Source organism: Anopheles marshallii, chromosome X (assembly GCF_943734725.1).
Source record: "Anopheles marshallii chromosome X, idAnoMarsDA_429_01, whole genome shotgun sequence".
In the NCBI taxonomy this organism is placed as follows: Eukaryota; Metazoa; Arthropoda; class Insecta; order Diptera; family Culicidae; genus Anopheles; species Anopheles marshallii.
This window is the reverse complement of record NC_071325.1, coordinates 6,631,786-6,644,405: the sequence shown is the minus strand read 5'-3', so window position 1 is coordinate 6,644,405 and position 12,620 is coordinate 6,631,786. Positions and strand designations below refer to the sequence as shown.

Here is a 12,620-nt window from a genome sequence, read left to right as displayed (position 1 = left end):
CTGTTCGAGCGCGCGCGCCCGCTTGGACCTGCCACCTGATGACGAAATTACTGCCCAGTATTGAGTTTTGATGTTTTGTCAATTTTCAGCCAAACTGACAGCGTGACACCCATCACGGGGAATTCTTAGTATTGTTTCAGTAAACGTACATCAATTTTAAACACTCGCGGAACGCTTGAAAATGGGTAAACCGGAAAAACAATCGTTACAAAGCGTTACAACGAATCTCTAGATCTTAGAGTACTCAATCAGACATTGAATGCATCTTAGGATCTTAGAGTTTTCAATCAGACATTGAAGACATCTCAAAATCTTTTGACATCCGATGCAAGATCTCCCTAAATATAAATTCTCTAACTATTAGAGTTCTCATTCAGATATCATTCAAATTCATTAGGTACCTCAAGAGTTCCCTAGAGTTCTCAATCGGTCATTGAAGGCATCTCAAGATTTTAGAACTCTTTTGGTATCCGACGCAAGATATCCCAAAATACTTCAAATATTAAAGTTCTCAATCAGATATTGAAGGCATCTCAAGATCTTAGCAGTCTTTAATAAGCAATGCAAGATATACTTAAATAAAAGATTCTTGAAATATTGGTGTTCTCAACCAAACATTGGAGGCATTTCACAATCGTCTATTTCTTGAGGTATCCAAATTGATTGTAACTTTGACAACAGAGATACATCAGAATGCAAACTATCTTGAAATATTAGTGTTCTCAACCAGATAATGAAAGGTATCTCACAAACTTCGCTATCGTTTGATGCTCCAACTGATTGTACCTGTTAGATTGAAGATCACCACATATGATTGCGCCTCACTTACCCATTTATCAACCAACCGACTTTGTTTACCATGTTTAATATATTGACCGAAAGTGTTTACACACGCGGAAAAAGGCCGATGCGACACACCCTCGAATTTTCATATCAATTTGCACGCCATTGTGAAACGAATTACTGGCTGTCACCTAAAGACACATCGGCACAGGATGTTTTCTTTTTCGTATATTGGGAGTTATTGAGTAAGAAACGAGAATAAAAAAAAAAAAACAGATACATACTGTCAAAATTTACAGTAGCCCGTTGTTAAAGGCGTTAAAAATACACACATGCCATTTAGACTTCCATTGGCAGGTCCATTTAGCGAACAATCGCGAACAAACAAACAATAAAACTAGCAACCAACAACACGTTACTTTAATGGAGAGCACAGCAGTAAGGGGAAAATAAAACATTTTAAAAAAACCACCATGAGTACGTCAACTTGTTTGGTGACAAAACATGGCGTGCGGCACTTCGTTATGTGTGTAGCGAAAGGGAAATTTGCAACTCCCCACCTTCGTATGTCCTCAGTACATCTTGGCACCTGGTAATGATATGCGAAGGTGGAAGGGTTTTAGTTTTTATATGCTGCATCGCCACATCATCCACTGTGTGGGAGGAGGAGAGGAGAGGGGGGGCGGTCTAATTAGAGGGAGAAGTAGAGTGAATTTGTCCTTCCTGTCGTTTCACGGTACCACTTCTCGCCGTCGTAGCTACATGCGATTTCTGGAAGCTCGATCAACAACTCAATTTATCCCACTTGGCGCAACAATGTTGTGCGCCGTTGTTTACGGGGTCAGGTTCGCTGTTGTTTGTTACCGTCTCTGGTTGGCTAACAGACGATGACGATGTGGGCCCGTGTACCCAAATTGCGATAACTTGTCTCGTACGTGGCGACCTCACGTCAGTGGAATTCCCTAAGTCGCATATCTGAAATATTTTGTCGTCAAAATGGTTGCGTTCTGAGTTTTTGGAGGATCTTTCAGAAATTAGGGTTATCGATGGGGATAACTTTCGGCCTACAGTGATGGGGATGTCAAGACTCTTTTGCAGCTCTCGATCTCTGTTGCTGATTATTCGTACAGCTTGAGTACTCCCTCGCCGTACGCCATAAGTTCTTCAAACGAAGTTGAAGTTATCATGTCAAAAGTAACGCTTCCAACCAAATGTTGACGTTCTTCTGCGCGTACGGGCACAAAATCTACTCAACAACTCCCAGCGGAACAGGAATCGAAAACCACAATGTGCAATATCATGTCCCTGCTGTACAAAAGAAATGATAGATGGGTACAACTTGGGAAACGCGTCATGGCACCTTTCAAAGTACGTCACCGCGAAATTAGACGTGTTTAGATTGCGATTCGGATTGCCACATGTAAATAAAAAAAAAAAAACGCCGTAAAAATACGTACAATATCTTCTAATTAAACGTCAACAAGAAAAATAATACACACGCGAGCATTGTAGGACGTATAGATCGTCCGACGTTCGGGGCGACCGGCTCCAATGTGCGACGTGTTATCAGCGATCCCGCTTCCCGTGTGTGCGTGCACTTAAACTACGGACCTTGTTGGATGGTGCGGTTTTTGTTGTTGTTGTTGCCAAATATGTTTCGCCGAAAATACCTTGATGCGCACGCACACCACGTTTCAGTACTACGCACTAGCGTTTTCGATTTCGGGGTTCACCACTCAAACCGGTCGGGTACGCGTACGGCTCCCGCCGGCACAATGAAGCGGTGAATTGAAACGCGTATCATCCATCCCGTTTACGCATCCGATCGCACCTCGAATGAGTGCGACAATACACGCATACACGTCAAATTGCTGCCAAAAGTTGCAAACTCCAGCAAAATTTCGTGCTCACTGTGTGTGTGTGTTTCTCTCTCTCTCTCTCTCTCTCTCTCTCTCTCTCTCTCTCTCTCTCTCTCTCTCTCCGTCTTATCTTTTGTGTTTGTTCCTTTCATACTGCTCCTATTTAAAGTTCGCTTTATCGAGCAACGAGCAGAAGCAGCACAAAAAAAAAATCCTGAACGCGAATCACACCGCTTTCCATGCATCTTTCCCCTTGCGTAGAAACAAACAAAAAACCACACGTCCCACACACCACCTCCTGTCCCCCTGCTCGCCAACCCGTTCCACTATCAACACCAAATCGATCGTTCGATCGTGCAGAAGCACTAGCCGGTATCTGTAGCGTAGCTGCCCGCTTCACAGTGGTAGTAGTGTGTGGTAAATGGTGGTGGCAACGCGCGATGATTACGCGCCTGTTTTGCAGGCATTAGCGAAGGGTTTCGACCGGACCGGTTGCAGAAGGGGGCGAGCAGCGCGAAATGTGCGCGGAGGAGAGCGCAAAAGGAGATCGCTGCCGGCGGTGCCCGAGAAGCCGGACACTTTTTATTCCCGCGACAAGCGCGAAGGCCCGTCAGTGTCGAATAGCTTCTTCAGGAGTGCACAACAACAGGCTCCCTTCCCTTTTTTTTTTGTTTCGTGCAAAACACCGATTGAGCGGAAACGGAAACCTGCAGCAAGCAAACAACGCCAACGGTGCGAAACTAAGCGAAAAGTAAACGCCTTTTTTTTGTGTGTTGTGTGTCCTGTGCGAGTGTGCGTTGCGCTTATATAGAGAGCATTACAGCAAGCAGAACCACACAGTCAACAATCTACTCGAGAATATTCTTAGTGTAATTCTAATATCTAAACGCTACAAAGCAAGAGAATACCCAGCAGCAAGCTTTTGCACAACAAAAAGGTACGAAGATCCTGCAGAGCTAATGGGAGATAGCATACAGAGATACAATTAACCCGACCAGCAATCATTTCGTGTGCCCGTACTGGTGACATATCCAGGCTACTCATTCTTTTAGAACGATCCAGAAACAGGGTTGTGTGTGTGGTCTTATTATTATACTTATACATAGCTTGCATAGTGTAGTAGTAACTGTCAAAATTGAGTAACTGTCAAACTAAGTAGTCTTTTCACCCAAACCTTCACCCCGTTTCTTTACCAACAGTACTGTTCTGATTCGCAAATACTATTCTTCTCTGCCCCGCTGCTTAAAACAAGCGTGAAAGGGAAAGTGAAGCGTTTGGGAAAGCTCCATGTGCATTAGCTATTCAGATCTCCAGTAGAATAGAGGCTAGAATCTGGCGTGACAGTAGTGTACATTAATTATTTGTGAACTTCTGGCCTGTTTTTTTTTTTGTGTCCAGTGCCGTGTGTCTCCACCGTGTTTGTTGTGTCGAATTAGTGTGTTTTTGCTATAAAATATTTGATTGTGTATGTGAATCGTTTTTATTGAACTTCATCTCATCATCATCTCAACCCCGTTCCAGCTTTCGTTTAAGGTCGGAAATAAACAAGGCATTCCCGCTGCCAGCAAACAGTAGTGAGCTTCTTCATCCTCAACAGTGCGTCTGCTATAACAACCACAGTATCAAGATGGTCCTGCGAAGCAAGGTGAGCACTTGAGTTTCGGAGATCGCGACACACATATATATAACTGCAACAATCATCCAAAGTGAACATGTGTGTGGTGTGTTTTATACATGCGGGAGCACAACGTGCAGATAAGTAGGTGTGCGACGAATTTGGTTTATTGAACCAATAAAGCAAGAATTCCGTTCCCTCCACGACCTCACAACAAGCTAAACGCGTCAAGTCATTGCGCCAGACAGTTCCTGCATGTCTGTTTGGACAACTTTTTTGCTGTTGTTGGCCCACTCCATTAATGCGAGAACTATCGAGAGCGATAGCAGCAATAGAAAGCAATAACGCAGATCGAAGATTCTGGATCTCAATGCGCTCTGTTCCAAAAATGTAATATAGCGAGCAGATATACGTCAGAGCAATCTGCCGGTCGAATTTTGATATCACGACGGGGGCTCGACCCCCTCTTGGACTGTTGCGCATCGTGATGAAACACCCGTTGGAGCACTGTTTGGTCGCTTCCGTGTCGGGAGCTGTGTGGTGCCGCGAGACATTGGAGACTGGTTGCCTTGTTGAGTGCAATGCCAGAAAAGGACCGGGCCAGGGAACACGATGTTGACGATCCTGCTGCTCTGGAAACCGGATTATTTCCTTTCTCTCTCACATGCCGGACGCGGAAAAAAAGCCGGTAGTCCTTCGAACGCTCGAAGGACACTGCACCGTGCTGAATGGTCGCAGTACGTACGTCAGAAACCCAGTATGCAGTACGTCAATTGTGTGATACACAGTTTCTCCAGGGACCAGGAAGAGTTCATCGTACGTCGTGAAGGCCACAACGCTGTGAATCAGCTAGATTGAGCTAATGGAGACACACGCGGAACAGTGCCCACGTGTATGAGCATAGATCTACAGCGTGTTGCGCACCGAAAACAGCGGGTGGAGAATGTGTTGCATTCATTGGCCCTTGGTCTATGCTGTAACTGAACCAAACATGCCAAGGGCGAAATGATGGCGAAATTGGCAAATTGATCTACTTGTATCTAGCCCCGGCGAGGGATGGTTCTGCCCCCTATCTGATGCCACACCGTAGCACTCCGCTGCCGTACCGGCGTGGACCTTCGCATTTTTAATTGCTGACTCCGGGTTCTTGGTCCAGTTCCCGCTAGTGGCTTGACCTCCAGACGCGTCCACCGCACGTTCATTCAGCCAAACCGGTAGAGTTGTACTGCTCTTTTGCCAACTACTCCGTACACCATGGTCACCACTCCTACACACGCTTAAGGGGAACTGCACTTAGCACTGCACTACTTCCCCACATACTGCCTCCATCTCTTCACCGGCTCGCTCTTATTGGACGGTGGGGAAGGTAATATAATTTGCGATCATTCGCTCACTCGTCCACTTGCCGGGCGAGTTGGGCGAGTCATGTCAGGTGGTGTTGTTGCTCCGGTATACTATTATAGCCGCTACTGTCGCTTTTGCTGCCGTCGGTCCAAAAACCCCTTCTGGTTGGCCTTAATTAGGGTGCATGGTAACACGCGCGCCAGTGCATGAACCTGTCAGCTTCGCCGTGTACGGAACGGGGGCGTACCGCCTGTCAACAATCAAACATCTCACACTGGCCACCATCAGATCAACTCTGGAGGCCTGTCCCGGCGGTGTACAGCGGCTACGAAGACGCATCAATCAAAGCGGAAGAACCGATCTATCCCATTTCTGCTGCTGCAGTCAGAATTCAGGTCAGCGTACGCGCTATTGAGGCCATCTTGAATTCTACGATAGCTATGTGACGGAGGCTTTGGTTTATTCAGGTTCACGCCTTGATGGGTTCTTTGTTACGAACTCGTCCATCAGTCCAGAACCTTATCTTCATGGTAGACTAGTGACCTTGTCCACAACAGCAGTATAAGCGGCAAATCTACCAATACCTCCAGAATATTGGATATATTGGAAGACTTCCAGTATATTAGGCTTTACTAGGAGATCTCCCGAAGTCTCCCGAAGACTTCCATAATATTGGGCTATATTAAAAGATCTCTGGACTGTTAGATGTATTGGCAGACTTCCAGAATATTGGACTTTCTTTCTGCAACGAGGATTGCATATATCAACGGAATAAAAGGGTTCGGCCCATCACGACGTCACACAACACCAACAGCACGTCATATGGGCGCAACAACAAAACCGCTCAGTTAGCAAAAAAAAAAAACGCATTACAGAGATCCTGAACCACTCCGAAGCGTAAGGCGGTCCTGCCCTTATCGTGGTGATGCCTGCGACCACGCGCATGACGTCGGCATCTTTCAATCAATTCGCGATTGCGATTTCATCATGCTCCACTATCGCGCGAATCCCTTGGCAACCGGGGTCCAAGTTTTCAATCCTGTGGCTGATCCTCCGCACGCGTCCTGCGCCTTGCGTCCCATCACCCAACGGCGTTAAGCAGTAAAGGTCTCCGGAGGCATGGAACCACATCGTTGGGGCGATTTCTGTTTAACGATCGGAATTGTATGTACAACAAATGATTATAGCGCAGCGGCAAGGTAAACACCGTTTCGTGCATCCGTGGCAAAATAATAATGATTGATAAGCGCACTCGCGTACAGTGCGGTGTTGCTGCCTTATCTGCCTGCCTGATATGCGGGGATAGGGTACCGATTCTGTCTTTATGTGCTTTTTTTTTTGCTTTCGTTGTTTGCTTGTTTTTTCGCTGTTCAATTAATCAACACGCGAGTGTGTATGTGCACTGGGTAAAGGAAGAATCGTCGATACAAAGGAAACCTGCTGAACGGTTCGGGCTCTGTTTGCACAAGTGAAGTTGTCTGGACTAAATGCGCCTAAAATTGGGGCCTGATTCCCCAAAACTTGTCGTAGTTAATACCCACACAATAAAGACTTCAAATGTTAAGATCTTGAGAAGTCGGGGAAGAAGTTGCGGCCGGAAAACAAGCTTACCACCCCAACATGTGGAAGATTTTCTACTCGGGAAATACCAACCCATCAGGCGTTGATAAGCGTCTAAAATTTGGTCAAAGAGAAGCGCACGGTGCGGGCTATGAGCCGCAGCTTACACATTTACTGCTTCAGCGTCATCAAACACGCCTTTGCAAACGAATAGATAACGGCTAGCACACTAACGAGGCCAAACGTGAGTTGCTATTTTTGTGGGTAGTCACCCTTTTTTTTTTTGGCTCTTCCTCTCCCTAATCTTGAAAAGTTCGCACCAAATGATCGCACACATACTGCTGCAATGTAATCCGGATTGCCGCCCGACAGGCGCTAAATTGTGGTCCACATGTAGATCTTCTACTAAAGCGTACTCTTCTCTTCTTCCCACAGAACCTGGTCCGTTACGTGTTCCAGAACCAGCACAAGCTGATCCAGCAGCTGCTCGTACAGGGTGGTCCGGTACGGGCGTGCAGCGGTCATGGCGGTACGCAGCAGCAGGCCCAGCTGCGCGTGGAGGAAGATGACAACTTCCCGAAGATTGCCGAGGTGCCACCGCTAGCGGCACCGTTCCCGATGACGGTCGAGCATGCGGACAACGTGGGAGAACAGTTCAAGGTACGGGCGGGTGATGATGCGCTGCGGGCTGGGTGTTGCATCAGCAGCCCGGGTTGGTGCCGTTGGGCGCTGCATGCGCACACAACATGTCCAGGATTTGATTGCGTCGCAGAAAGACCCGGGGCAATCCCCTTGGTCGTTCCCACAGAATAGGCCACCCGAAAGGGGTCAATGAAATTCCGTCGCTCGTGCGCATTGGCGTACCGAATGCAAATCGCTCAGCGGGACTGTTGTACGAACCGCACCCTGAACTTGACCCTTCGTGTGCCGGGAGCTTTGTGTGGTGACGATTGGCGAATGTCTCCCGGGGTTTTTTTTTTGTGAGCTATTTGCAAACATTGCGAAACTACGCGAACACGTGCATTTGCATGCAGTCTGGTAGAATCGTAGAATATGAGTTTGTTTGTGGAGATACCTCAGGATAATCCGCAGGATTTGGATCCGCTAGTGAGTTTTGTAACTTAAAGATATCCATCGTTTCGTTACAGTACTCCGATCTCAGTGTACGTCTGGCGGCACCGCATCAGCTTAACCCGAAGCCGGACGTTGACGATCTGGCATTCGGGAAGTACTTCACCGACCACATGCTCAAGGTGCCGTACCATCGCAGACTGGGAGGTTGGCAGAAACCAGAAATTACGCCCATGGAAAACCTCAACCTACACCCGGCGGCTAAAGTGTTCCACTACGCCATTGAGGTACGGCCGCTAGCCACCAAATTCGTGGATCTTCGATCATTGATCGTACTTGTGTTATTTTTGCAGCTGTTCGAAGGCATGAAGGCGTACCGTGGATTTGATGGGAAGATTCGTCTGTTCCGACCGGAGATGAATATGGCGCGCATGAACGCTACCGCCTACCGGTCCGGTCTGCCCACGTTCGAGGGTGAGGATCTGATCAAAGCAATGGCGCGGTTGATCATGATCGATTCGGAGTGGGTACCGCATACCGAATCTGCCAGCCTGTACATCCGCCCAACGCTGATCGGCATTGAGGTAGGTGTCCATTTCGTCCCATTCGCTTATCTGGGAATGGCATGCGGAGTGTACCTGTGCTTATCTGTATCTTTCCATTCCCTTCCCACAGCCAACGCTAGGAGTTGCATCGTCCGATTCTGCCCTACTGTACACCATCCTGTCGCCTGTCGGACCTTACTTTAAGCCGGGCGCAAAGGGACTAAAGCTGTACGCCGAGCCCAAGTACACACGTGCCTGGCCCGGTGGTGTCGGTGACCGCAAGGTTGGTTCCAACTACGGACCTACGATCCACGTACAGCAGGAGGCACTGCGTAACGGTTGCCATCAGGTCCTGTGGCTGTACGGCGATGACCATCAACTGACGGAAGTTGGCGTCATGAACATCTTCATGCTGTACATGAAGGAGAACGGAGGTATGTTACGGTCACTTCACGCACGGTTGTCTTAATTGACAAAATAATATGCATATCCCTTTTTGCTTTGTGCCGACAGAGCGTGAACTGGTAACACCACCACTAAACGGACTCATCCTGCCCGGTATCACGCGCGACTCCATCATCCGCCTATGCCACCACTGGGGCGAATTTTCGGTTCGCGAGGAAAAGTTCACCATGCCCGAAATCAAGAAGCTCTCCAAGGAGGGACGAGTAAGTGATCTTTGTGTTTGCTTACCACAAGGCGAAATTATTAGCTGTACTATAACTCTTCCTCTCTGTTGTCTTACCCATCATTAGCTGCTGGAACTGTTTGGCGCTGGTACGGCAGCCGTTATCAGCCCGATCGAGCAAATCTCCTACTTGGGCGAAGACATCTTCGTGCCAACGGAAAGCCACGACAATCCGGTGTACCGGCGGCTGTACAACACCCTCACTGATATCCAGTACGGCAAGCTGGAACATCCATGGGCCTATGTTATAGACTGAGGTATCTCTGCTGGTCTTTCAACCCCGGGGGAGGTTGCACGTTCGTCCGCAGCGAAACAAGCACAAGCGAGTAGTATAGCAGCAGTGTCCCAATCCTAATTCCAGACCCATCCTTCCTATTTCTCCAACAGTAATCGTCTTTGTTTATGCTCGAAGCTCAAAACATTCCAATGCGCTGCTGCACTACACTAAACTACATCCTCTCTGTATATAACTATGTCTTGTTGTAGGTTTACTGCTTAAGCCTCTCTCGTACGTATACACACACATAGCCCACCATCTCTTACCCAACTTGATAAGAATCCAACCCTGATATTGAGATGGCCCACAGTCTAGTGCCTTACGAATGATCCATTACGCCCGGGTGTTTCCAATGATGCAATTCTAACAGTTTGTCCTAGCTCCAACCAAACCAGGTTCAACCTGCAACTGATGAGAGTCGGACACTGTCTCTGTTTGTTAGATTCGATGTCTGCAAAATTTCTTGTGATAGCGACGTGTGTGTAAAGAGAAAGAGAGATGGAGAAAGAGAGAAAGTGAGAGGGAAAAAGCCTCAGTCCTTTGCTAAGATTGATACGATACGCGATAGTCTAGGATAGCTGAATATAGGAGTATAAGTACGCCATTAGTAAGCGCCAAGGTGTACACAACAAAGTTGTACCACCGAACTCTCCTCGGGCGCTCCCGTGAAGGTGGCATGAAATGTTGTGCCAGCAGTTCCGTTGCACTGCGTTGGATAGATGTGTTTTTTTTTCTCTCTGTATCTGTATTGTTTGTGCTGAGCGTCAAACAATCGTTTGTGGCCCAAAACTGGCGCTAGTGTACCACGTTGAACGACTGCATAATTGTATTGCCCTACGGAATGCTTTCCCCAGAAAAAAAAGAGAGATGCTGCTGAAAACGTGCATTTATTAGGACTGTAAGGTAGGGTTCTCTATTCCTTGTATTTATATCTGTAGCTGTGTGTAAACTATCCTCACATACACATCCAAATAGCTACACACTTAGTGGAGGTTTCTCAACGCAAAGCAGCAACTCAAATCGTTCAGTGACTCAAACCCTAAAGCACATACCAACAGTGCGTACTATCTGCTAGCGCATGCTGTTCCATGTAATGCCATGCCGAGGCAGAACCCATCTTACTGTTGGTGTTATCATCTATGCGCCTCACCTGTACGTCATACACCTTTACAGGGTATTTGGAGCGATTTCTACGATCGTACCCCCCCAAGAAAAGACTCACCCCGCAACACATTGCTCCCGCCATAACGGCAGGGGATAGATGGTTTTTTTTCTCTTGTGATAGGGCCTTTCTTAGGTATTTTATTTTTTGTTTGTTTTAATTTTAGATTTTTTTTTTTTTCGTCTTAGTTATTTTCCTCTACGTCGCTAGCCGTGGAACATAAAACAGATTTTATTTTTCTTGTTTAGAAAAGAAATTTGTCGTACAAAGGAAGAAGAAAAGTGCATTTCCCCCGAATAGTTGGCTCTTTTTTGTAAATATAGCGAAAACAAAGGGCCACTAGCTTGCCGGTTTGGACGGATGGAGCATGTTTGTATTCGCTGTGTAATCATCTGTACAGGGTGAGACGGATACGAACATGCTGCACCAGGTGGCACTAGAGCATCCCGCCCGACATTGCACGTTCCCGGACCGGTGCACCGGTTGTTTTATGGCCAATGTGAATTGTTTGGGCAGGGGGCGGATTAGAGCCGATGTCACCGCAAGCATAAGAATTATTCCGTAGGATTAGCGTCTAGTGTTTTTACATCGCAAAGTGTCGTAAGCCACTGAATGTAGCGTTTTACAGCAAAAAGCAAACAGGAAAACAAATAAATAAATTGGTTGTGTTTGTAAAAATTGGTAATATTGATCCAAACGGCCCTTTTTTGATATCCGAACATTTGTAGGGTTCTGGGCGGTAAGTTGGTTGGTGTCTTGGGTTTGCCGATAGATGGCGCTACGGTGGAACACGCCGTTTTCCGTGTTCCTACCAGTAAAATGTGGTTTTCCCTGCAGTTCGTTACGCAACGCAGTTCGCAACATATTTCATTCCGGCTGCTAGATAAGTGCGGTACGTTAAACGATTGCAGCATCCACTATCCTTTACCCAATTGAAACTTACTTGACATACACGCTGCATCATGTTAAATAATACCCCGTGCTCGTCTCTATCAGTGGGAAGGGGGGCCTCGGTGTATCAAGATCGAACGATTACCGCCCCTGACAACAGTACTGTTTTGTCTTTTTTTTTTCATCCCCACTGAACGGCTTGACCGGAGATGTGGAGCAAATTACCGTTAATAGCCATTATCAGGCCACTTATCAGCCGTGCCCTCCCGTTCAATCCTGGACACGTTGATAGCATTGCCCAGCGCCGAGTGAACAACACGGGTCTCGAAATTTGAATAACAACTTGTTTGAAAATGATGCGTTCACAATGGGTGTTGATAACATCACCTGAACAAGCGTCTCATCTGTCAGGACAATCTCTATCTAGTTGTTGTTACTCGTCAGTCTTCGAATTTGGTATAGAACAGTGGTATTGTGTTTGATGGATGTGAAGCACCTGGAAGGTTAGGGATTAGTACGTTATGTATCTAAATACGTTGAGTTTGTTTAAAGATATGTCTGCCATGAGACGGACTTTTTCACAACAATAACTTCCTATACTACTACTCTCTAGCCCTAGAAAGCTCCAGGTATTAAATCGAACTATTAAGTGAGTTCTAGACTAAACACCCCTTGTTTTATAAGATGTAGTTGGTTAACACTTCAAATAAAAAAAACATACACTAAACTTCAAAAGAAAACATTTGTCGCTTTTCGTACCACTTCACTGGCCGCCTCTTTGCTTTCGTGTACTGGTAGCCTAATCGTGCAATTGTGACACATTAT

General features: G+C 46.8%; 1 protein-coding gene across 1 annotated transcript; it reads left to right on the top strand.

Annotated features, from left to right (window-relative positions):
• The first annotated feature begins 4,269 nt into the window (after positions 1–4,269).
• Positions 4,270–9,721, top strand: LOC128717917 (branched-chain-amino-acid aminotransferase, cytosolic). The gene is made up of 7 exons (XM_053811597.1): positions 4,270–4,287; positions 7,597–7,821; positions 8,310–8,519; positions 8,586–8,816; positions 8,908–9,211; positions 9,291–9,445; positions 9,533–9,721. Exons 1-7 carry the CDS (start codon positions 4,270–4,272, stop codon positions 9,719–9,721), a joined length of 1,332 nt encoding a protein of 443 aa, XP_053667572.1.
• The last annotated feature ends 2,899 nt before the right edge of the window (positions 9,722–12,620 follow it).